A 25,449-nucleotide genomic window follows, 5' to 3' on the forward strand; every position below is an offset into this window, starting at 1 on the left:
CTCAATTTATATTTCCCCTTACTAGCTCACCTTTGCAAAGTCTAAGCATAATGCTAATGTTAGTCACTAAGTGTAGTGCACAGGCACTACAATGAGGCTTGCTCGTGACCGTAAGAAGGTAGCTAGCTGGAGACGCACAAGAGGTCTTCACGCTGAACGAAGATAGGACCTTCTTACTATTATCGAATTAAAGCAGTTTATCAGCATATTAGCCTGTATACACTAGACGTGTCTGTGAATACCTGGAGATTCGGGCTGGCGATAGCGCCGGCACTGGTGCAGGCCTACTCCCCAAGGAGGTAAGAACCCCGAGTGGGGGGATTTTCAAGAAAATGGAATTAGAAAACTAGAAATAACTACATTTCGTGTTATTTGGACTGTTATTTCAAGGAGATGCGCTGAAGGTATAAGGTTATCATAGGCTCCTGCTCGTGGCAGGTAGCAGGATAGTCTCAGCAGTAGGCGCTGTGCACTACATTTGGGGGGTGTTCCGGGAACGATTACCGACCTGAGAGTAGGAATACTATGTTTAAATGATTCACACATAGATACCTTAGCTCGTTAAGGAATGCATCTCCGCAAGGGACGCGTTATCGGCCCCACACAGCAGGAGACTTCTACAATGTCAGTAAGCAAAATGCTGACCGGAACACCGGCCCATCATCGTCATCCTACTCCGAATCCTGCAGTGGCAGAGCGGCCGCATGGCCATAAGGAGGCGCCCCCACAGGTGATACCTATGACGAGTACTAGCGTTCGGCAATAGTGTCCTCAACGGTTTCAACCGACCCGTCTTGAAACATGGACCAAGGAGTCTAACATATGTGAAAGTATGCATACTTTCCCTCTCCACTGAGGCCACTCTCCTGCTGGGGCTTGATGGGCAGTAAACCTGAGCCCTACCAATCGTTGACAGAATACAACGAAAGTAATGCATACAGCAAGGAAGATAGTGCAAGCTAGGAAGCTAGGTATACATAAATAGTATCGAAAAGAGTGGCAGCAAACAGAGCGTACACAGTGGCAGCTGACCGTTGGCGGGGTTACACAGTGGACATTTTCTGTTTTTCCGTCGCTCTGCAGATAATATGCGGATATAATAGCTTGCTTGATATTGAACCGGTTACAAGGCAGCTTCAATACGCCAGACTGAAACGGAGGGCTTCCATCGAAATGAGTAGTTCAGTGAATCTGTGGTGGCGAATGAACGGTTAACAGCAAGTTCAAAGGTGTCAGCTGCTGTCTTTTTCATGGGAGTGGAGTGAGCCATTTTGTTTAGCTAACTCACGAGTGCTGAAATCAAGTCTTTATGAAAAAGAGCGAGAGTCACGCCTATTACTAGATCTAGACTGACGTGGCGACAGTGGCGAGAGCGACTCACTAAGGGCTGAAACAGTCCTGCATATTCTCAAATACAGGAATTTCAAGCATGCTATAGTATAGACAGGCATGCTCTTACGGCGAGCTATCTGCAAACACTTTTGTGTGCTTTTTGAGGATCTCGAGCATGTGGAGGGTGGGGCCTGCGCTTCTTTTGAGCGCATCCAATATTGACAGTAGTTGAGGGTAACGGCAAGCAGCTCTGAACCTTCCTCGCCAGCCTGTGCATGAAAGGGTCCCACTGCAGTGCTTTGATAGCGCACACTGCAGCAGTTCTTGCTGCTCCTCAGGCGGGTAGCGGGCAGCTTGCTCACGCCTGATAAAGCCAGTATGATGTTGGTTTCCTGTAGTGGACTTGGTACGCTTGCCGTGTTAGCCCAATCCTTACCCAGTAGCTCCTTACAGGGTTCTCTGACCTGGCTTTGTGTTGTAAGTCATAGAGTTTGGGGCTGGCGCGTTGTGCTGAAGCAGCCTATTGTTCGGTCAGCATATTGTTGGCTTGCTAGTGTGAAGTTCGCCCCAGCACCTTCTGTGGCACTTCGTCTTATTGCCTTCTGTGCCCTCCTCATTAGTAGAGAATACCAGTTACTATTCACGCAGATTCGTAGCTTATTGTATTTAAATTACTCGGTCACCTAATGGTTCGTTAGCAAATACACGGTATGGTCCCCCCAACAGCATCAGCGCTGTATGAAACGCTCACAGTAGACATCGAAACGGTGACCTGTACGGCCCTCTGTGTAAGGCGGCTTTGAGTTGATGAGACAGCAGTCAATAAAGAAAGTGCGAAGCTCTCTGCCAAGCATTCATTGCCGCACCATGCAGGCAATCCCCACACCAGGCTGCCCACTTGTAACTGCTCTCTATAGCCAGTAGACAGAAGGCAGAGTTGTGTAGACTGCGCAGTCTCAGTCGCAGTTGCTCACCTGTGACCCGGCTTATAGAACTGCGCGACGCTACTGTGTTCTGAAGCGTTTCACAGCTCTGCCGAAGTATCTCAAAGGCGAGCAGTGCTGTCTTTGCCATGCTGCACGGTAACCCTTTGCCGTCCAACTGCGATTTCATATGTAGTTCCTTACACCTGCACTGCTGCGTAGCTTCCAGTTCATGATTACCAAAACGCACCGCACTGATCTTTCATATAAGCACAAAACCGTTGGACATGCGCGATATATTAGAACCTCCAGTGATTACTTGCATGGCTTGTCAGCGAGTTCTAGCAGTCTTCGGTCAGATAATGAGCTGTAGCTGCATTGTGCCGCTCTTCACAGGATGACGGTGCATGCAGGAGTTGTGCCATACGGTGCCATTTAAAGCAGAGCTGTGCGGCAAAAAACTGTGTACAGAAGTCAAACAGTGGGTGTGCCGCACAACTTAACGAAAACGGCTCCAGCCGGTGCTTCTACCTTCCGGCGTTCACGCCATTGCATTCCACGCACAGTACCAGGCCCTTTCAGTGTCCAATACCTAATCAGTGTATGGCTGATAAGCGCTTTTTCGCCGAAGTGAGGTCGGTTTAGGCAGTGCATTTAACAAACCGCTATTTCAGACCTGGCGTAAATTTCTGCGAAGCGCAGCCTAGGCTAGTAGAAAAGAGGAGGAACATTAAGGAATCAATGCTATCAAGGTCCCCGCAGGTGCTTTTACTTCCCTAAATATAAGTTACGAAGAAGCGTTCGCTTATACAAGGGTGTGCCTTTCGATTTGGACCTGAGCTTTCTGGTTAGGAGTTTCACGAATCTGGTCATGTTGATTCGCAGAAGTAGCCTCCTCGGAGCAGCAACGGGCGCCCCGCGACCGATTTGATTTCTTGGAGTTACAACTAAAAGCTCCCGCAATTTTCGTTCGAGGAGCTCGTGATTTCCTCTAGACTTGCTTCCGGCTGGTTTAGCTTTGCTTAAATATCTTATGAAGTTTATGGGATCCATTGCACTTCAGCGAAAAGATACGATATGTTTAAACCATTATGAGCATAAGGTTCAAATAGCCGTGTTATTCTGTTGCCTGCATATGTGGCTACCAAATCTGGCAGTTGAAACTGAAAAGAAGCATACAAACGTCTAGAATGCACCACAGTTGTACCAAAGAGTGTCAGATCGGTGTCTAAACCATTCATATGCCCAGCCCCTATCGATTCGACCTTGCTGGCATTACTGACATAGATAGAGAACAACACTCATAGTAAAAACCACCTTGAGGGACGAAAATTCGTCGTATACAAGCTCATGCTGGCGAGTCCATACACTAGAGCAAGCGGCAGCGGACTACGCGCTCTACAAAAACCCTGTAATTTTGCCAAGCACGAGGCCCCCGTGGGCAAACATCGCGGCAGAAACGGGGGCCCCCGTACGCGCCAGTCTGACTGCAGACGATGACGATAGATTAACTAAAAAACAACGTTTAATAATGATGAACCCAGTGGCCTAGAAAGCATGCTACGCAGATACTGATGCTCACGATCGTTACAGTGTCCCAGATTGCACTGGCTCATCTGAGCTATCAGATTTTCTCTGATGTTCTGTAGGGGAAAACCCTTGGCTCTCATTCTTCCCGAATTCCCGTTGTACGGTATAGCGGCTTTGCGCACTGGGCATTGGAGTAATCAATCAGGCCCTTGCACCACAACGATTATCTTACAATTAAATAACGCAGAATAAGAAAGAATTGAAGGCACAAAATGCTTGGTCAAGTCTATCCCAGCGCCGTCTCAACGAGCCCATCACACTGTGCTAGGGCAGCTGATGAGGGGCAACTGCGGCTTCACGCGCTGGTCCTTTGCAAGGTGAAGAAAGGATCCACGTTATACTCGTATAATACTCCTTAGAAACGCTTCATCTTCTTGTGAGCAAAAGCAAGCCTGCATACGCAGATGGCAAGCATTGAGCAACCACAGCACCAAACGCATGCTTCCCTGAGTACGCGTGTTTTGATTTCCTCAACCAACTGCTGCCACGAAGTAAGTGTAAGTGTTCATTTTACGGGCAACACTTCCGGGTTGCACTTAGCAGTTTCAGGACTATATGGTGGTTAATAACTTCGATTTCGCTCACGAGCGGCAGCGTGGGGTTCGGGGCTGCCGAAGTAGACAGACCGCTACCATGATGTAAGCTGCGGGGCCAGGAATGGGAACCTCGAAGGACGATTGTTTGGAGAGATGGAGAAGAGTACTTTTTCGTTGCTATTCCTCGCGTCGTTTTAATCTTTAGTCAGAACAAAATGGTGCGTCTTACTCGCTTCAGCCAGAAGTGAATGTTCACCCCGTGTACTTGCATTCACAACTACTGTGCCACCAGTGCCGTACTAGTTCCATACTCTCGACTTACATGGGGTTTTTGGCCGTTTTTCATCGTGGTGCATGACTTGAATAATATCTCTGCCTTTTGGAATGCAGGATAGCTCATTTGTAGCACCACAGCAGCGGGAGTCTTGCTATCAGCCCCAAGTGTGGTTGATCACAAGACAGTGGTAACGTCGACTGTGTACATGCTCGAACCTTGGTAGTTCCACTTGTCATCATGCTATGTTAGAGGCATCTTCGGTCGTTGATTTTGCCAAGTCGTGACCAACAGCTCCCGTGCCATACTCCTGAGCTTCAAAGGCGATTATGTACTGCCCTGTGGGACTTGAATGTTGAGTGTCTGAACTTATCTTGTAAGAATTCAGTCCAGTGGATCCAGTTTACATGAATGGGGTGATCGAATAGGTTTTGTTGCTCAGGCAGAGGACGCATCGGTTCCGCGGAAGAGAACGTTCCGTACGTTCTCGTACCGCGGCGTCGACTTGGAAAAGTTGGTAACTCTCCCTCTAGATAAGCTAGTGGATCTGTTTCGCGCCCGCCAACGCCGCAAATTCAGCCGTGGCATAAACCAGAAGGCCTTGCCCCTCATGAACAAGCTCAGGAATGCCAAAAAGGACCTGCCGTACGGAGAGAAGCCACCGCCCGTCAATACACACTTGCGCAATGTCGTCGTTGTGCCGGAGATGATAGGGTCAATTGTTGGAGTGTACAACGGAAAGCAATTCATCAACGTCGAGATCAAGGTATGGCCTTCTGGATGCACAACCAACGAACTCCTCCAATTCATGGCCCTGCCGAACATCGTTTGCACTCCTTGAAAGCTGAGAAAATGCTTGCTCTAAATATGTAGACATGCAGCGCCACCGCGCAATGGAAGAAAGTGGTTTTTGTGTCCGTTCGTGCTCTGCAGCCGGAAATGGTGGGTTACTACCTTGGGGAGTTCTCAATTAGCTACAAGCCTGTCCGCCATGGCAAACCGGGCATTGGCGCCACACATTCATCTCGTTTCATTCCACTGAAGTAAAGCGCTGGATGCAAGAGCAGCGACTCACTGCGCCGTATCGCAGACCTCGTTTTCAAGCAACTCCTGGTGGGCGTCTTAGTGTTTTTTGGGACGACCTGCTACTGCCTAACGGCCTCGCGTTAGTCGTTAAGCAGGCCATAGGAAATTGTGGCTCTACAGGATATTCGCCGTGGCCCAAGTAGCGGCACTATAGTGCATGTAGTATAGCGCATGTACTCGTAGCTGCTGTGAAAACCCAGTTCCCTTCAGTAGTCATAGCTTAAATGGCGACACTGTCGCACCAGGGTCGAAGTGGTGCTGGCTGGCGGGAAACCTTGAGCTCAGCACAGGCATTTCTGACAAACCGCGCACTACGTTGGCAGAGCGGGGCTAAAATATCCCGTTTTCCGCTTCGGTTCCCCGCATCTTCCTCTCCTGTGACTCGGTCTGCATACAGCACCGTGGCATGCGACAGACGCCACTGCGGGGCCAGCTCCGGGCATCACGCGGGCGCTTGCGCGGGGGCACACGCAAGCCCGCCTGGGCGACATGGTGGCGATTACAGTTCACGCGTAGGAGACTCACCCAGGCTTTCGCTATTGTCCTTTTCATTTCACTGTCACCCTGAAGTCGCACAAACTCACCCTGAAGTCGCACAACCTTTCGGCATTTGAATTCCGTGAAACACAGCGGGAGCGATGCCTCTTTGAACATGCCTGCTGGCCACAAGCATGCACACAATTCTAGTTACAATTGGCAGGACAATGGGTCACTTGGTTGTAAAGGTTCTTCATCATGCTCATGATTGACTGTGACGGATCAGCGGATGGGTCAATCTTGGGAACTGGATTTAGCTGTGTCGCTTTCGTAATGGTGTCCCAATGTTCTCCTGGGCGACGCTGCAATTGCGGAAACAATGCAGGCAACCGACATCTGCGCATAGGTGGAACCTGAAAATGCGTACGGCTATAGTTCTCCCTATGGAGTGAAGCTACTCATGCTTGCTCGGGTGACTCTGAACATCATAGCACTCAATGCAACGTTCCCATGCCTTAGCTAAGCGCAGCGTTGCCGTGTCGCGTTTCCTCGAAAAGCTTGACTCTAAAGCACACAAAACCATCACAGCGTAAGCATGCCATAAGCAAAATGCGGCAGCATTTAGCGGCGAATACGTTCGTGTGCTACTAGAGTAATGGTGAGAGAGGCATCCGCCCCACAGATACGTAACTGAGCGCAACTGTGCGAGGTAAGGAGCATGGTCTTGTAGAGGAGAAATTGCTTTAACCCGGAAGACTTACTCCCAACGTCAATTGGACCATAGAGAGGACATAGCTTGAGAATATAGTTTTTATGTCGCAAATTTTGCACCTGTCGCTCCATCACATTAACGCACAGTCGAAATGTCAAAATGGCGCAGGAGGCTACGAACACTCACATCTTCGTTCTTGTCTTGCTTTCATAAACTGTTTAGACGAACATACCACAAGCTGGGCGCTAGTTTCCTCAAAGTGAACAGACGTTGCCTCCTCAGGAAGACTCCCTAGGCCATCCAGTTGTACATAAACCCTAAAAAGAAGCACACTAGCCAACGACCTGTGTATAAATGACCAGCCTTGGTTTTGGTATTCTGCCCCCTGCTAGCAGCTGCGCATGCTTGCGAATTCTGCCAAATGGTTAATTTCAGAAAAGACTCACTTAACTAAGTCTCTCGTCTGATCCCAAGCAAACCTGTCGATTGTATTAAAGACCTTCACGCATGCATATGGAAGGGAAGACACACGCTGGTTCTTCGGTAAACAAAGAGAAGCAGCGTATACCTCCTGCAGGAGAGGACCGACACTGGGGACACCATGTCGGCGCTTGCTCTTTTACATAAGTACGTAAACTAACCTCTACCGTCGGAGTTACTTGAGATGCGCACTTATCTAGCCGTTCTGCCTGCACAGAGCAAAGCAGAAAGGGAAACACGGGTAAGTACATGGGTCTCACGGCGGAGTGAGTCCGTAACTAGGTAGCTGCCATTCCGTTCGAGCTTTGATACTTCTGCATATTTACCTCCTCGATCTGGTTCCGCAGTCGCTGGCAATGAGCGCTTAAAAAGCTCTTGACAGAGGGCCTTTTGGCTAACTTTAAGAATGCTTCGAACTCTTCCAGGTCGCAGCGTAAGGCCTCCGTACTGTCCATTGTAAGCCTTCTATCTTTAAAACTGATCCTTCGCGTACGCTTTTCGTGTATATACTGAACTTTTTTTTACACCACCGAGGCGGCCGTTTTGACTACGTGGAAACGTTGTCTAATTCGCTGCAGTTTTGTGTCTATCGGCCACGACCCAATCCAGCCCGTCCAGAAATAGACCTAATCCACAGCTCTCATCAAAAGGATAAGGTGCAGAGCACGCTCGCTCGTGTGACTCCTGTCGATGTCCCGACAAGGCACACCGTTCGTTGGGCCTGTAGAGTTGCGCGCAGAGGCAAAAGCACGAACTTCCGTGACGATTGTTAATCCAATACCCGAAAAAAAAGTACATTTGGAGGTGATCCCTGATCAAGCCTGGCAGGCAATATTGTTCTTTTGTGCCTCAATTCAAGCACTGGTGTACTGGCTCATGGGGGGCTTCAATTTACAATGTAGGCACCAGTACAGGCAGACGGCTGCCCCACACAGTTTTCTAATCGCTTCTAGTTATATTTTTTAAAAATATATACAAGGAGGTGAAAACGTGTATAAGATGGTAAATTTGGCACTTCGACTAAGCATGACTCTCCACACTAGGTGCAGTGCTGCGTGTCCTGGCTGCCCACGCAAAAGTTTGCTCATTTTGTGTGTAAATTGATATTGGTTAGTGTCATAGAAATGTGAACTCTCCACGTCATAGACAGTGCTACGGCCGTTCGATGAATGGGACACCGATGTTAGCCGTTGAGTTCTGCGTAAGTCAACGTAGGTGTTGTGATGGGCAGAAAACCTCAAGCCCTAGCTGCTACAACAGCCTTAGTGCCACCGCGGAAGCGAAAAATACTTCCTGCCACACTGCACATTATTAACTCAGCATACGACGGACTTTTCAGTGTGCCTCCCCATGCTCTGGTATGTTTATCAACGAGGGTTTGGGGGTCTTGTGGGTCCGAAATATTGCCTGGCATAATAACACTCACAGCTTCATATCCACAACCACAAGCGCAAACAAAACGCGGCAGTATGCCCAGAAGAACACCGTCAGTCTTTGTCCTTCGCTGATGCCACTCCACATCCTAATAACACATCCACACGCAACGTGTGGATGTTTTATTAGCGTTATACCATATATAGGTGTTATCATTGTTATACCTAACATACATTGCGATCTCAATGTATGCTAGGTACAACAATGATCGTGGAGCTGTGGAGGGCCTCACTAGCAAGTAGTTCTTCTTTTGGAATTACCGCCATGGAGGAAATGAAGTATTTCCGCGTCCAACAAAATATGCTACTTAAGGTCTTAAGAGACAAAAAGGCAAGGAAATCCTAAATCAACCGACCAGAGTACCAGTAAGGCTTGCCGAAGATTTTGGTTGTGTTGAATGACACAAATCCCCACACTTTCGGAGATTTTGAGCCATTACTAATGCTAATGGTGCTGTTTGTGGCGCTGCTCTAATTTGACGTTATCCTTGGCTCTCGATACCAAACACTGCAGAGCAATCAGGACTGGATGCAACCAATGGGAGCTTGTTAGGAAAGTACAGTGGCCACGGCTAGTCGTGAGAGCCTGCCATTGATGGAAAGCAGAACGGAGGGCACCAACGTCAGCAAAACAGTGCAGCGGTGAAAATTTGGGGCTCACATCTCATCTTCGAGCCTGCACTCCGGCGCAGAAATCATTTAAGAGTACTACAGAAGCACTTTCGCGCGGCGCCTGAATTTCGTTCGTGCTCAGCGCATTACAAAAAAGGTTCGTTTGCAAGACTGCTCATGGCCGTTGCCAAATGTAAAAGCACTTCAGAGCTCCTCACCATCCGCTTTTTGGTCTTGTGACGCGTTGTATTGAGTATCAGCACCTTAAACAACGCCACACCAATAAGAAGCCAGTACTGTACATCAAATCACTTCTTCCCTACAGTGCAGTAGAGTACTTACCCCACCGAGGGAGGGCGCGCTTAGTGCGTCAAAGCGTAAACGGATCCCTAAAGTACAATTATCTTTCCTCACGGTGCGTAGCTAGCCCCACCTTGCTTTTCCGTGGGTTTTCAGTGATTTTCAGTGATGCCTCATGACGAAACCTTTTTCTCAAGCCTCCACCAGCCCCAGGTATTGCTTTTCGGGTGCGTATTGCAGAGTCCGGAGTCCCTTCCATGGTTGCATCCAAGAGCCTTTGTTCCGGCTTCCCAGAAGAATCCCAAATTATACGCTGCGCGGAAACTTGCAGGAAGGTTAAGCGAATCTGCTATGAGCCCCTGAACTCCTTCCCTAGAATAAATTAATATTCAGTGGCTCGAGCACTTTCACACGTAGGACTTGGGCGGAAACCGTCGGGTGGAGCCAACTGGCTCCAGTACTGCCCATCTTCAAGGGCCCCCAACTGACGAAGGGCGCAGTCAATCAAACTCGAAAATGGGAGCAAATGACAAGATACAGCATCCTTTTAGCTGCCTGCCAACGATTTCTTCATAAATATGCCACCATACTGCACTCGCTCCACAGAAATTGACGACCGTATCAGCTGTGAGCCACTTGAGCTCTTTCAGTACGACACGCCGAAATCCCTGTAAGCCATTACATTTACCGTGAACATTAGAGAAGAGCCTTGCTTTCTGCCAAAGAATACTGCTAGTGGTCGAAGACTTTGATAGAGACAAGGCTAAGGTGCGGCACAGCAAAGCAGGCTCTGAACTTTTCAGCCTGCTAGTCCCACAGGAAGACCAGGAAAGCCTTGTAAGGTGGCTCTACTTAGTTTGTTCACTTTTGAACACCTGTAAGAGATGAAGAGGTGAAACTTCCTGTCCTCTAAAATGCGCGTTGCGGTGGCGTAGTCTTATTGGGTCCCTTCAGTACTTCTACAGCACATAGCACCTCATGAATCCATTAATACTGCGACGATTTTTCATCAATATTCTGTGCGCACAACTAAAGGTTAATTCTTCACTCCTGGCCTGCAGTCAACTCTGCGGAATGTTGCGATGTACCTAAACGCATGCAGAGCAGTCCCTGAGAATATGGGTTCCACAGAACTCGTAGAGGGCACGCTGTCGCCTCACTCCTCCAACGTTTCCCCTCTTGCTACCTAAATAGTTTCAGACCCACATAGGGTAACCCAAGTAGACCCGCTAAAATGCAAAGGATGCAAGTCCGTTTCTCTTCTAGCCTCTCCGACGCCTTCGGTGTCCCTAGGTATGCGTGCATCCCCAGGCTGCAGGTGACACAGCTAGCCCCAATCCCTGGCCTTTTAGCCAAACTCCCTAGGCTACATGTGCGGCAAACACTAAGTTTCTGTACGTACAAGCTTTGTGATAATGCTTCATGCGTAAAATATTAATGTTAGAACCTTATGGGGTTGTACTTTTGAGACTACGTAGTGGTACGCGCTAGAGAATCTCTTTGAAACCTGGAAGAGAATTGTGGAGCTGGCACTGTACGCCCCTAGGGTTTAGGGTGTAGAGTTTAGTGTTTAGGTTTTGGAGGCTAGGGTTTGGGACTGTAGTGCTCAAATGGCGAAGATGAAATGGCCCTGTGACTTCAACGGCCTAGGGTTTAGGGCTTAGGGGTTTGGGGCTTGAGTTGCCATTTACCCACATACAAGTTGCAAGCTCAGATTAGATCGGCTAGATCGTGGCTTTGCGATGGTTTAGGGTTTGATGGGAAAAGAAATAGAATGCCTAGGCAACTGATAACAAAACGCATCAAAGGGGAACCAAGCAAAGAAGAGAGAGAAGAGGAAAAAATAATGCACTATGCAGAGGCGTGACTATAACTTATGGCCATTAGAAATGAACCACAGTCCAGTGGCCTAAGAAAATTCGAGCTAGAATCTAGGTTTGACTACACCTGAATTAGAGCAAAAAGGGAAAAAGCGCCACGCAAGTAAAATAAAGACGTAACACGCACAAGTAATTTATATTAATGGCTGTGTCTTGTAGTAAGAAAATGCATATCTACACTGGAAGACTGGTCTTGAGCAACCAGCTGCAGCGCGAGCCAGGGGTGCAACGCAGGGCAGAGCAGCGTCTGTACCTGCCCCAGAAGAGGCGATAAATAGGGAAAACGAGTCTGAAGCAGCCTGTTACAGATACAGCAACAGATATACCTGGAATGTAATGTGGCTGCGGCGGCAACGGTAAAGCTCCAGCCTCGGCTAGGCATGAGGCACCGCAACTTACGGCTGCAATGGACGAAGAAAAACTCCTAAAACCTCCTTTCAGTGACAGAAGAAGCATTGTGAGGATGCTTAAAGCTGTAGTGCACAGCATTACCTTGCAGGTTCGAAATTGTCTCCTGGGCCATGTATTTCAGAATATGTAGGTTGGTACAGCAGTTATATAGTTGCCATGCGGAATAAATTAAATATCGGGCGATCGGGCACATTGTGCTGTATGATTAGGCTTGGCGTTTGCTGCTGGGAAAAAGCCTGATGCTGCACTGTAGTGAGGCACGGGTGCAGGGAGAGACCCAGGAGGAGACAGATGCCTCTCTTCGGAAATTAAACGTAGAATAACAATATGCAGATTTTTCAGTATCTAATTGGTGCCATCAATAAATAGTCTTACGGATGAATCTATGTCGCCAGAACAACAGACACAAGAAACAGCCAAGCTGGGCTTAGCTCGCTACCGAGCGGATTCCAGGCAGACGGCGCGATGGCGTTCTGTGGAGGTGCGTACAGCTGGCATCCGCGCTTTTATATACTTCGAGAAGGCTACCTAGCAGCTAATGCGCATGAATATTATGGGTGTCTTTGTTGGGATAGCGGGACTTTGTTTTAAGCCGTGTTTGCCACATGGCATGCCGTTTCACTCCCTAGCTGGCGTCCGCGAAAAGTGTTTTGACAAGGGGACAATTGAGGAGAGCTTGTGCTAACAGCTGCTCGTTTTACAGGTGAAACAAACACAACAATCACGTTAGTCGCATTGTGTGATCTTATTCCTAGGGTTTTCCATTTTGATCGGTCAATTTGTTTCTTCCGTGAAGAGCGTACTTATCGGAGCACCGAAGCTTACGCAGTGAAATAATTTGCAAGGTGATTTTCAAATACTCATATTCAAGGTAATCTGCAGTACAACTGGCCGCTGTGTTATAAAATAGCACAACGTCTTCCGTCTTCTTGCCCATCAGAAGTTCAACCTATCGCTTGAGTTCTAATGCTCTCCTTCTTGGTTCCTGAAGACAGGTTAGAGAATCGTATCTCTGCTATAGGGCACGACAAAGGATTTTGCAGCAGTTCTACTGAACCGTCAAGCCCAGTGTTACAAACCAAGCACATTATGGCAATGTAATATCAACTCTATATCCCAGTGTAGTCCTATGGCAGTTGTAACTACAGCCATCTGTACGCTTCCGCATGACCCTCTAGAATAAGCAAAAATGCACTACGTCCGCCTCTGGAGAGTCCTGAAGATAAATGAAACTGCCTCCATCCAATCAAGTTAGCACCTGCTCTATCCATAGAGCCTCAAGGTTTGCTCAAGCCACTGACCACCACATACTACCCTTGGACGCTTGAACAAGCAGAAAAAGCAAGAGATCCCTACTCTAAAATCTCTCAATTGTTCTATTTAGCGCGAAATCTTACCAGTCTACGCAAGTTCTCCGCTTTTCATAGTGTCCAGCACTGCAGTGGCTGTGGCTGGGCTGATGCAAGGCTGCATGGCATGCTACAATGAGTATTTTTGGTGTTCGTCAACTTTATTAGACCATTTACATTACTGAAATGGAGAAGATACTCCATTTGGACCGGCGATAATCCTCTCGCGAGATCACGTCCATTCCCTCCCGGGGGGCCCCACAAGTCGATCCCTTTCCCTGTAACCCTTATATTCCTACCCCGCTCGTTTTGTTCTGAGGGGAAGTGTCATCAAAGTACCACCAAATCGCAAAGTTGCAACTCAGAACCTGGGTAAACGAGCAGGGCCGAGCCAGTGGCCCTGTGCAGCATGCGGGGTGGTGTGGCTTCACGTCCTACTTTGCATACCTGTTGCGCCGTCAGCTACTTTTTCACTTTTGGGAGGTTCCTGTTAGTCTCTGCATGGCTCTCTTCCTGCTAGTGCTGTGCTGCTGGGGTCAACCAAGAAGTAGCCGGCCTGAGCCGGTCACAACATTTTGTCGTTGGAAGACCAACAGTTGATTTTCTCGACGGATAGCACAAAGAAGACGAAGACTAAAAAAGCCACATGAGTGGCCTGCCCTGTTGGGCAGCTGCGCTTATACGCTGGTGGTTCCAGATGCAGACATGGCGTGGAACAACGGTGCCCCCAAAGAGGCAGTGTCTGGGGAGGGTCAATCCACACCCTCTCCCTCCCCAGGTTTGTCTAAGGCAGAAGCTGCAGGAGCTGTTGGTTCTATGGTTCACGTTGAGCAGCCACTAGGTGCTCTAGATGGCACATACAAGGAGGTGTTCGGCATGCAGTCGCCACCTCGAGGTGGAATAAGGAAAGCTTCGGTAGCTCCGTCGCCAGGCGCAACGGCAGATTGGCAGGCCCCGCAGGTGTATAATTTTGAAGTTCCTTATGCGCTTCAACCTTTTATGAGGGAGGGGCCTCACGGGGGCTTTGCTCCTGCCCGTGTTTACGACACTCCTCTGCAGTCACAGATGCGAGGCAGACAAGGCTCTATCACTGGAGGGAGCGCCACGAAGTGGTGGCTACTTATGCTTATGACCCTTAATACTCTTGCGTCGTGCTGGGGGCTGTGGGAATTGCGGCAAAGAACGGCCCAAGTGATCCACGCGCAGGAAGTGGCCCTGGGAGATCTGACGGAGACGATTAGAAGCCGCTTGCTCCCTGTTTTCGATCATGGATTTTTCCCAGAGTTGCTGTCGCCTTCACCCATGGAATCTTTGACAAGGCAACTCTTTTACGAATGGGCTGGGGCAAAGGAAGAGCCCGGCGTGGCGCAGCAAGAAGAGGTGACCACAAAAAAAGGAAAGCCTCCAAGGTTGCCTCTTCAGGGGGGGGCAGTTGAACCGACTAGACATAAGAGATCAACACCGCTACCTGACTTCTTGCTAAGTCCAACTATTGCTCCAGGGCCCTCTTTGGGATTCAATTCTCCTGTTGTTGCCGGAGTCGAAGGGACCTTGCAGTCGCCTGTATCCCCAAAGTGGAGCACTTCCAGCGAGCAGCGTTAAACTTTCACTCGTTCGCAAGGTTGTGTGTGTGTTTGTTCCGTTGTAGAAGAGGCAGCGCCAATGAACGTTCCTTGATCTAAAAGCAGTGTTATCGAGGTCGACGGGGAGCCCTCACGAGATGCTGTGTGTTGCGTGCGGTTGTTGCTGGTGGAATTTTCGCATGGCCGGCACTTTTCTTTGCTACATTTGCAAACAGGATAGGCTCGGATACGGTTGAAGTAGTAAGGCCTAAGTTCATGTGTTTGGCGAAGGTATCTCAACTCGTGGTGGTCCGTAGCCGCAGCCCATTCAAAATGTTCCGGATACAAAAGTTTGCGATTCGAAAGGGCCTTCACATGTGAAATATACGGGGGAAAGAGGAAGGGTATTCGTCTTCCGACACGCTCATGTAAAGTCGACCGTGCTCTTAGCGTAGAGACGCAGTAGACAACGAGGCTCACTATCAGTCAAAGATGCAGACTATGTTGTTTTTGTGAATCATTACGGATATGCATCCATTTAGTCTGGTTTCAAACCCTTCAATGATCGCGCAGAGGGGGGTTTTACAGAGTTTGTGAAGCCGTTCTTTAGTGGCGGTGACTTGGACGCCCCTTCAGTGTTTGAAGCTCGTCAAACTATTTAGAAAGCCATGGAAATTTCAGAAAGAGCACCAGTATGCAGTGCCATAAAGAAAGCAGGGGCCGTTAGTTAACGAAATCCCCAATGAATGTAGGACAACGGGTCTCTGACCGCTGCGGCCTGTGTGCTTAGTTTGCCCTGAATCGCCTCCGCAATTATATCTGTCTTCGTAAGTAGAAAAAAAGTGCTTTTTCGCCGTTTTTGATATTTTGCGTGACGCACCCTGGTTAAGCCTCGATGGCCACCAAGATGGGCTGCTGGCCCGATGAGCGGTCAGTGGAGGAATCAAGCGAGGGCAATGAGCAGGTTTGTTTCCACAGAAGCTCATTCAAATGTAGAGACAATAGATTCACGTAAATGATAATATATGGAGACAAAACAAAGCCTTAGAGTAGGGACAGGAGAGGCGGAAAGAACTCCAGGCTGCAGTGGAGCCGGCAAATACAGCGCAGCGTCTGCTCCAGATTCCATAGCAAGTAACTGCTTTGCATAAACTAACATTGCTTTTCTACTGTATTGGAGTAGGGTAGGTAGAGGCTGCGGTCGTCATTTGCGCTTCTCGAGTATCCTCATCTACTTGAAGAATTTGGTAGCCGATTCGAGACCCACCAGAAGCTGTTCAGTATGAAAGAATCTTTTCCAAGCATTATGGCTCCTCTTCTTCTCCATAGCATTTATTACTAGTCATATTCCTGGTAGAGCAGCACCTCCCGAACGCAAGAGAGCTCAGTGGCAGAGCAAGACAGTCACCGCATAGCTATTTTGAAAATGATAGCTACCTAGCTTGGCCTACGCTAAATGCCGGTTCAACGGACAGATGTATCAAAAGGTAGGGAGCAATTCACGGCTACTCAAGTGTGAACATCAGTAAAAGCCATCCCTCAACAGGCAGCAAAAGATGCGCAAAAGTGGGGACTCGAGGGCCAGCCAATATAGCTTTTTCCTCGCGTAGGGCCCTCTCCTTGCGTCGACTTCTTGCAGTCCTTACCCCCTGAGACGGGTGCCCGGTTCCTCAGGGAAGGCCTCAGTGGGCTGCAGCAGACCCCTCCAGACGGCCGTTTGGCGTATGTGTGCTTATCGCTGTGTGGGCGGGGTCTGCGCCAACTGATGCTGCTATGTGACGTGAAGAAGCTTCTCTCAATAGACATTTCCGACAACAAGCTCACTAGCCTTTACCCTGTCCGGCTAGCAGCCAACCTTGTGTATCTTAATGCCAGCAACAACCAGATACGCTCCGCAGCGGAGCTTTCAGCAAATGCGAAACTCGAGCATGTTGACCTCAGGAGGAACCTTATTACCTCTCTAGGTGACATCCTATCTTATTTAACTACGTTAGGGCATGCAAACGTCCCTCTCAAAGGGTTCCGTTAAAGTTCCACGCACACCGAATGCGAAGCAAGTGTAGTTTGGCTTTCTATTAATTAAGACATTTATGTATCCCTAGTGTTCTGAATCCTAAAACCGAGGCGGAGCTGTTCCCCAAAGGGTATGTTCCTGAGGCCCAGATTTCACTGTCTTCTGCTTCAAGTTTGAAACTCCCCTATTCAGGTGACTGGCAATTCAACGTCCGTCTACGTGTGCTGCGACTCGGAGGAAATAAACTTGACTCCCTGAAGTATGGGAACCTAACGAGAAACAGCTTGCTTAGGGAACTTGATATTAGTAATAATGCGATTGAATCTCTGGAGCAGCTGCCCTACCTGAAGTGTCTAGACACCCTAGACATAAGCAGCAACTCCCTCAAAAGCCTCGACGGGATTCAACAAGCTCCTCTTTTAGTAGTTCTGCATGCTCAGGTGAGTCTTGTCTCCTCTGCAGCGAGCCCATCACAGCTCGTAAATGAAACCTTGATGCAAATGTAATGAATATACATTGGCCTCCTTCTCCCCCCTGTCAAGCAGGGTAACCAATTAACCTCTCTCGACACGCTGGAACTTGGGCAAAACCGCCTCTTACGCGAGATATACATTCACGAGAATCCTGGCTTGAATAGGCCACTACAGCTTCTAGCCCTGAAAAGTACGGAAGCCCTCCAGAGCCTTCAAGTGTCACCAGGGCCGATGACAACCATTCCTCAATGGCGTCTGCACTGCATACATTTGTTACCTCAGCTGTTGCAACTTGATGGCCGTCTTGTGACAGCAGAAGAACAGGTAAAGTCGAAACACCCTAATCCTCAAGGGATGCCACGTAGTCTGCAGCCCAGGAACTAAAATTTTCCACTGCTGCCACTGCTTCCACTGTTTTGTTTGCTGCTGCTCCTCTTCTTAGTTCGCTGCAGCCGAGGCCTTCGGGAGCCTGGAGTACGCTCAGCGAAGGGTGTGGGAGTCTCTTATCCCCGATGAGCCCTTTGCAGACCGTCGTCTTTTGAAACTGTGCAGCAAAAAACAGAGTATGTCTTGCCCCAAGAAGACTGCAGAGGGCACTTTTTGACAGTTACCAAGCAGTGCAAATTTCTGGGACCGCCGTAAGCATTTGCCAAGCAAAAGATATTCTTTGTGCTCAAGTTTAAAGGCTAGGTCTCGTCATTTGATCACGGGGCTCTCCTCGTCTAACAAGTCAACGCATTCAAAAAATTTCGTCAGTTTGAAGTTGCCACATGATCCATGGCGTTAAAAAAGGTAGAAAGCCGTTCACATACAAAATAACAAGGAACTCGAAGTCTCATCGTTGGCCTACGCGGTTGTAGCTTACACTCTGTGAAGCGGCTTTCCCTATCTTCGAGTCCCCATTAACATTCTTCTGCCGTATCTTGGCAATTCCCAATAGCGAAATCTCTACGGGGTGGTGCCGTTGTCCCACTTCTAGAGTTTCCCGTCAGGCTGTGCCCCTTGAGAATCGGCAGTCGCTGTTTCAACAACATCCTGCACGTCCGGCTGGGCTGCGGCCAGAGTTGGTGCTGCTGTTGTCACGGTTGCCGTTGTTGAAGGTGCTGCAGGGGAAGCCGCCATTGCTGCCGTAGCTGCTGGGGTTGCTGATGCTGCCTCTGGGGACAGACCAGCAAGTGCATAGCAGTATGCAGAGTAACAGGCCATGTACGTGGCTGCATCATCTGCAACGCTCGCAGCTGCCATCTGCTGCAGCAGCATCTGTAAGTGAGCTGCTGTTTCTGGTGGTATCTGACTCTGTACGGCGGAAAAATATGCTGTAGTAGCAGGGTCGCCCGTAGCTGCTGCGGCTTCTGTAGTTGCTGGTGGTGGTACCACTGCCGCTACTGCTGCTTTGTCTGATGAAGTGCTGGCATCTTGCGAAGCCCCTGCGTTTGTCGCAGCACCATCCGTGGAGCTTTTAGTACCGGCACTGCTGCTATCCGCCGCAGCAGCCGCTGCCGCCTCAATTCGCCTGAGATAGTCGACGGTGCTATTCTCCGACGCATCCGCAGAGAGCCGCATGCACTCCTGCAGCAACTTCTGCTTCCGCTGTTGCAAGTGATAGTTTAGCTGAAGCCGCGCTAGAAAGCTGCGTGCCTGCGGATTCAGCGGCGCAGCAGCAGGAAGAGCAGTCACAAGCAGAAGGCACAATGAAAGCGCAGGTGCACCAGCGATCGACGGTGCTGAAATCATGAAACAATGAGAGCATTCTTGCGCACTTGCACATACGCTTGATGTACAAGGTCTGAGGTTACACTAAAATGCTAAATCTCCGTACAAGTTCATGGGTAGATCCTGAAAGAGGCTGAGGTTTGGCAAATCCCTCCTTTTGCATTTCTGTCTCCACACACTTGAGCACGTATCTGAGGTCATTAACACACAAACCAGGAAATACATGTTCTGCTGCTGCTACTGCCGAAGCTTCTCTGAACTCCTTCACAAATGCTACTGCTTCTGATTGTGGCCGTTCGTTATGGTCAAGGAAATTACCTGAAATATCTAAGGTCCATTGAGGAGGTTCTCAAAAAAGGAAACGGAGACGCATCGTCTTCGTACTGCAGCACCGCATGCCCCAAAGTTAGTCGGCAGCGCATAACCTCAACCCTAAGCCCTCATCATCCTCCCTGCTCTCAGTTCACGTGAATAATTAGCTCTTGTGCCCACATCTTCTGTATGTACGCTCTCTAATCCCGGAGCACCAACCCTGCACTTGCCGTTTTTGCATGTCTAACGAGGGACAAGTCCCCTATCGACAGCAAATGATGCCCCAGTTGCTGTATAGCAAGAGCTGACGCCTGCGAAGGCACGTAAAGAGAAAGAAGAGCCCAGGAATATAACATAAGCAATGGCCCTAAGCAACCACTTGCAACTTCAAGAGCTCAGAGATTCCTAGGCCAAAATTTAGAATTTAAAGAAGCGCCATTTCAGAAAAACGAAGGCCGCGAACGAGCAAGTACTGCGACAAAAGCTGTCTTCGTCTCGTCCGTGGCTCTTTTTAATACAGAAATCGATAATAAGAAATAAGCACCAGCAGGAGAGTGTACAAAAGGATGTACCTTGGAGAGTCCTAGCTTCGCATTCGGCAATGCCCATGGAGGCTTCTTCGGTAGCGCTTCAATCATCATATCCGTATCTTCCTGTTCACCCTCCTCATCCTTTTCGACTAAAACAGACCTGTCCAGCTTTTTCTTTTTGAGTGTAAAGCGCGTAACACGCAAAGATCGCCAGAGCGCTGTCAAATCCTGAGGGTTGTTGCTCCCGTCTTCTTCCTCAGAGTCCCCCACTTCACTCGCTCCATGGTCTTTTGCTCCGCACACTGCTGTTGCTCCTGCCGCGTCTCCTACTCCTGACGCAGACCTTGCCCCTACTGTAGACGGCAAGGGAGGAGCAGGAGGAGGCTTTCTCCTGTTCGCTGCCGTAGCTACAGGCTCCCCCAAAATAGGCTCACCGTTCTTTGTTTGTTCCTGACGCTGCTGCTGCTGCTCACATTCCTGCAGCTGCTGCATTTCCGGCTTCTCGTGTTGATTTTCTTCATCCTGCTGTGCATGCTTCTGCTGTGGAGATACAGCGGTGTCGTCGTCATCCTCGTCACTGCCATATGAAAGAAGCAGCCCTAGCCCACCATCAGGGTCGTGCTTCGGCTGCTCTTGCTGCTGCTTGTGCTCGTCTTGCCCCTGTTGCTGCTTTGGCTGTGATTTGGTCTCCTTTTCCTCCATTGATTCCGGCATCTGCTCCTGCTTCCCTTGCTTCGGAAGTTCAGCTGTACTGCTGACAGAACATGCAAACTCAAGCAACGCCCGAACGCGAGGAGGCAAAAGAGCCGGTTCCCACGCCACCAAAGAGTGACCCTGTTGTTTCAGCCATGTGTAGAAATGATGCAGCGGATGGCTTGCGGAGAGGAAAGGTAGCCGACGCTCCTCGTCCAGCAACAAACGAAACTCCATGCGGTCGCCCTCCTGGGTTGCGGCGCAGTCAACATCGATCACAGCACTCGCTCACGGCACTCGATCACATCACTCGATCACAGCAGCAGTTCCCGCATATGTTAGCGATGGCGATACGACCAGCAGTAACATAAATACCATCAAGTGCAGCACCACACACACAGAAGGCGACGACAGATGGAAACCCACTGCACAGAAAACATGCGCTACACGGTTGCTGCTCGGGTAATTAGTCCGTGCAGGCCCCCCAAGCAGCTATACCCTTTGCCGTGGAATGTATAGATCTACGCTGAGTGCCAGCGACAACGGATCAAACGAAACTGAAACTGTGGCGCACCTCCCGAACGAAGTGCGCTGTCCGCTCAATCACCAAGTACTCCCTGAGAGTTTCCGGAAGACGCATGCTGCCGGGAAGATCTGGAAATGGGGGGATGAAGCAGTCGCCATCATTCTGTGGCTTCAGCTGCTGCGTGGGTTTATCCTGCTGTTGGCCTTCTTCCGCATGCTTATCTGCATCAGCTACAAACGTTCCACAGTGGCTAATTTCAGAGGCCCGTCCTGCTGCTCCCTTCCTTGCTGCCTCAGTAGCCTGCTCGCACTGCTTTGATGAGAAGCCCCCAGGCTTCGCTGCAGCAGTGGCAACAAAGCAGAGGCAACAGTACCCGCGAAAACATTGACATACTCATGAGCCTCCGATGCACAGCAAGGTAGCAGCCACCAAGAGTAAAGACAGCATCCATAACATGAACAACAGAATGAAAAACTAACAGCACAAGCAACCGCAGCATCAACACCGTCGTCGCAACGCAGCTAACCTGAGGTATCTCCAGGCTGCTCAAGAGCGTCTGGCGGTGGGACAGCACTGTAATCTGGCCTGCATATGATGTAAGAAAAACAAGGCTTGGCCTATCAGCAAGGGCCTGAGCTACTGAGCCTGTCTGCTTGAACAGTGAATATTAAAGTACAGGCCATCCAAGCCTCACCTTTCCGGTGTCTGGTCGCCGAGAGTCCATGCAGTCGCCGGCACTGCAGTCATCGTGCGCTGCTTCTTTACTTGCTGCTGCTTGTGCTGCTCTAGCGTAGGAGTCCACTGCTGCTGCTCTTGCTGGTGCTCCGGTGGCGTGGGGAGGTCGTCTGAGAAGGCCGAGCGACGCGGAAGGTCCTGAATGCACGCAAGAAAATGCGGACGCCTCTTGCTTCTAAGTGCCCTTCCTGTAGTTTGAGTCTCGGTTCCAAGCATTACCTCATAGCGCATCTCTTCGATCTCTCGGCTCTCCTGGAGCTCCGCCAGACGCCACTCTTTGCTACAATTTTGACGCGCAAATGAGGCAACATCTCCCAGCAGGAGCCTCACATCGTAACTGCATGAAGAAAAAACAGCGGCGAGAACAGGCAACCACCAGCAGCAATGACTGACGAGTGCTCAGTGGTGATTCTATTCACATGGTCATCAGTAACTCCACGAACGGAAAGAGGTCAGCCAGAAGCCACGCAGTGTATAGAGGGAAGGAAACACAACATAACATGCAGAATGTAGCAGGCGTTGGGAGATGGCGGCATATAGCAGAACTTTGTTGGGCTTACGCAGAGATAAAAAGGTGGCAAAGGAGGGACGGTTAAGAAACACACGGGATCACAAGGCAAACTAAAACGGCTGAGGCGTAGAAGTGTGGCAAGCGTCCAATTACGCAGGCCAAAGCACATTTAGGCACGGAAATACAGAAAAATGTTTGACTGGTCTGTATTGGACCCCCACCGATCAACCAACACTTCCTCTCCTTCTACCTCAATCTTGATTAGTCTGTTATCTGCCGCCGAGGCCATACCCCGGCTGCTGCCGAAACGGCAGGCAGTCCCAGTCACACACAGGCCGCTGCTGCTGGCGCTGCTACTACTTGTGCTGCTGATACCATTACCCCCACTGCTGCTGGGTGTCCCACTAGTTCTCCCTCGCCCTCCCCATGGAGCAGTAGACATCTTCGCTTGAGCTACCAAAACTTCAGCCAGCCCTTAGCCCGAAGCCCTTGATCCGTTGGACACGCTTGCCCGACACGGGAAACCTCATGTCAGGATTCTCTACGCAGGAAAAGCGCCCTGATGTATGTTGGAGGATTAGTAAACCCCAGAAAAACTCGACATAGCTAGCTGCAGCCCCGCTGAGGCGCGATGAAGGTTCGTTGATCATGGCGCGATACAGTGCGGGCATCCCTGGCCACCACAGGGCAAGACGCTCACAAAGCGCAGTCACTCAACTGCCTTGTATTCCCCTCAGACGCAAAAGTGAACCAAACTTAACAGTTAGGAAGAAAGATGAAGTCGCGCAAAGCTAAAGGAGGCCCTGCGGGGCCCTTTTCGCAAAGTTGCACACGCTGCCGAGGGGTCCCAGTGCGCCACTGCATGCAGTACATGCTATGCAGCTTCCGGGAGTAGTTCATGCGACTATGGCCGTGGCTATGGAGTTGGTCTAGCAAATTGCTTTTGCTCTCTGTCTGAACCCCGGGGTTTCTCCGAACTTTACTGCCTGACACACCTTTGCGTCAGCTTGATAGTGGCTGGATTGTTGTGGGAGTTCAAATTTGAGTTTTCCTCAACAAGAGAAACCAAAACTGAACAAGCTGCCGTAGCAACAGCTGCTGCTGCTGCTACGGCAGCAGCAAGGCAGCGTACATGTCCCACCTCCCACGCTACGTTACCGGCTGCTTGGGAGCCCGCTATCTCCGGGAGACAGGCTTCTCCCAGAGAGAAAGCAACAACTGAGCCTTGCGTCGCCATCCCAAGCCCGCAGCATGTTCTTCGTGATTGAGCGCTGGGAGTCTGTGGCCCTGCGGCCAGCCCAGCTGGGCCCCGAGTACCTCTCCAGCGTGGAGGCCCTGCTGCGGCAACAAGTGGAGGGCAAATGTTTGCAGAGTGTGGGGTGAGCGCTCACTCGGTCCGCGAGGTGCTGGCGGTTGAATGGCATAATTTGCGTGCTTTCAGCTGCGCGGTCGCTCCCTTGCTGCTCTGCCGCACTTGCTGAGCTGAACTGTGTGTTCATTTCTTCCTGCCGGTCTCCTCTTTTGTCACGTTGTTAATTACGGCTATCCGCTTGTTTTCTGTTTGTGCTTACTGGCCAGATATGTGGTGTGCGTAATTCGAGTTCTCCAAAACTTACCTGGGCGTATCCAGGACTCGACGGGTCTCGTTGTGGTTGCGGCGAAGTACCAGGCGATTGTCTTTAAACCATTCAAAGAAGAGGTCAGCCCCACGCTGCCCTTCGACCGAGGTGCAAACCGTATGGGCCATTCTGGGTCTCCTGTTGGTAGTTAGCATCGGACGTGACTGTACACCTTCCATTCTGCGGGTTTTGGCTGTTCGCCGGAAATTCTTGCATGCCCAAACCACACCCACCGTGTCCTGGTCCCTATCTCAATGGTCACAGGTACTGGATGCAGTGATTACAGATGTGAACAAGCTAGGGCTATTTGCTCAATGCGGTCCGCTTAAGGTCTTTGTCTCAAGGGCTTCTCTGCCGCCGACCTATACATTTCAGGTAGGGTTTTCCGTGGACGAAAGAATATATTCCAACCCGAACAAGCCCAAACTACCCGGCTGTTCACACACACAGGACCATCGGCGTAGTCCTCACCGCTGCTCTCGTGGTTGGCATGTTAGGCTACCTAACATGCCAACCACAAGAGCACGAGTGAGGACTAGGCCGGTAATTTGGCGCAGCTTTCGGTCGTGGATTCGACCACTCGCCACTCGTAGCGCGTGTGCTACTGATGATGGTGCTGGTTTGTGGCCTGGCTTTCTCGTCGCAGGAAGAAGACGCGATGCCGAGTTTCTCTGACGGCTCTCTGGCTTTACGGACTGGAGGCGAAATCCGTCTCAAGCTGCTAGGTGTTCGCTTTGAGGCGAGCCAAATTTTTGCTGTGGCGACGACCAACGCTGACTACTTGGGGCCTATTGAGCCAAGAGACGGCACGGCTGCGTAAAGAATTAACAGCTACACTGGCAGCGCAGCTGCAGCTACTTGCCGCCAGACATCGAGGCAGCATAGGACCTACGTTGTTCACAGGAATTTGGATTGCGCCGAAGAAGAACAGCCAAAACTGCCGCAAATACAGGCCTTCCCAATCTGGGAGGCAAGTTTCACGGACTTAGATATTAAACAGGGATAAGAAAGACGTGCAGAGGCGAGAGCGCTTGACCCTACTACAACCGCAGGCTTACAGAGCTGGCATAGGTCGGCGGGACGGCCCCTGGTGAAAAAACGTCTTTATCAGCCGTGGCGGAGACTTAGCCACGCCTCTGGGTATTATGAGTTTCTTTAGGGGTATCGCAAGACGGCACCTGCACTTGTTGATTTTCACTCTATACACGAAAGCTGAAACAAATTGCAAGATTTTCGAGTCACAAGGCTGCGGAGGGGGTGCGCAGTGGTGGGGGCGGGAAGAATTGGCGCGGGGTCCACATGGCCGTCAGATGGTAGGCGCTGCGTAGAGATAAGCTCGAATGTACTGCAATGCACTTCTGTGATT

General features: G+C 50.1%; 5 protein-coding genes across 5 annotated transcripts; 4 read left to right on the plus strand and 1 right to left on the minus strand.

Moving 5' to 3' along the window:
* Window positions 1-4,596: 4,596 nt before the first annotated feature.
* ETH_00019450 (40S ribosomal protein S15, putative) lies at window positions 4,597-5,702 on the plus strand (the record flags this gene model as incomplete). Its single annotated transcript, XM_013375750.1, has 3 exons — window positions 4,597-4,599; window positions 5,098-5,421; window positions 5,589-5,702. 3 exons carry the CDS (start codon window positions 4,597-4,599, stop codon window positions 5,700-5,702), a joined length of 441 nt encoding a protein of 146 aa, XP_013231204.1.
* An 8,398-nt stretch (window positions 5,703-14,100) lies between these two features.
* ETH_00019455 (uncharacterized protein) lies at window positions 14,101-14,997 on the plus strand (the record flags this gene model as incomplete). The annotated part of the gene is made up of 1 exon (XM_013375751.1): window positions 14,101-14,997. The coding sequence occupies one exon, from the start codon at window positions 14,101-14,103 to the stop codon at window positions 14,995-14,997; it is 897 nt and encodes a 298-aa protein (XP_013231205.1).
* A 1,435-nt stretch (window positions 14,998-16,432) lies between these two features.
* Window positions 16,433-18,048, plus strand: ETH_00019460 (uncharacterized protein; the record flags this gene model as incomplete). Its single annotated transcript, XM_013375752.1, has 4 exons — window positions 16,433-16,444; window positions 16,597-16,921; window positions 17,164-17,411; window positions 17,887-18,048. 4 exons carry the CDS (start codon window positions 16,433-16,435, stop codon window positions 18,046-18,048), a joined length of 747 nt encoding a protein of 248 aa, XP_013231206.1.
* Window positions 18,049-18,419: 371 nt separating this feature from the next.
* ETH_00019465 (splicing factor, arginine/serine-rich 8, putative) lies at window positions 18,420-22,906 on the minus strand (the record flags this gene model as incomplete). The annotated part of the gene is made up of 10 exons (XM_013375753.1): window positions 18,420-19,082; window positions 19,264-19,348; window positions 19,476-19,540; window positions 19,685-19,780; window positions 20,042-20,941; window positions 21,267-21,556; window positions 21,745-21,803; window positions 21,913-22,091; window positions 22,173-22,290; window positions 22,686-22,906. 10 exons carry the CDS (start codon window positions 22,904-22,906, stop codon window positions 18,420-18,422), a joined length of 2,676 nt encoding a protein of 891 aa, XP_013231207.1.
* Window positions 22,907-23,715: 809 nt separating this feature from the next.
* On the plus strand, window positions 23,716-24,903 carry ETH_00019470 (DNA-directed RNA polymerase II subunit RPB7, putative; the record flags this gene model as incomplete). The annotated part of the gene is made up of 4 exons (XM_013375754.1): window positions 23,716-23,843; window positions 24,043-24,163; window positions 24,414-24,458; window positions 24,730-24,903. 4 exons carry the CDS (start codon window positions 23,716-23,718, stop codon window positions 24,901-24,903), a joined length of 468 nt encoding a protein of 155 aa, XP_013231208.1.
* Window positions 24,904-25,449: the final 546 nt, after the last annotated feature.

The sequence above is a fragment of the Eimeria tenella genome, genomic scaffold, assembly GCF_000499545.2.
Source record: "Eimeria tenella Houghton genomic scaffold, Eth_scaff3, whole genome shotgun sequence".
NCBI lineage: Eukaryota > Apicomplexa > Conoidasida > Eucoccidiorida > Eimeriidae > Eimeria > Eimeria tenella.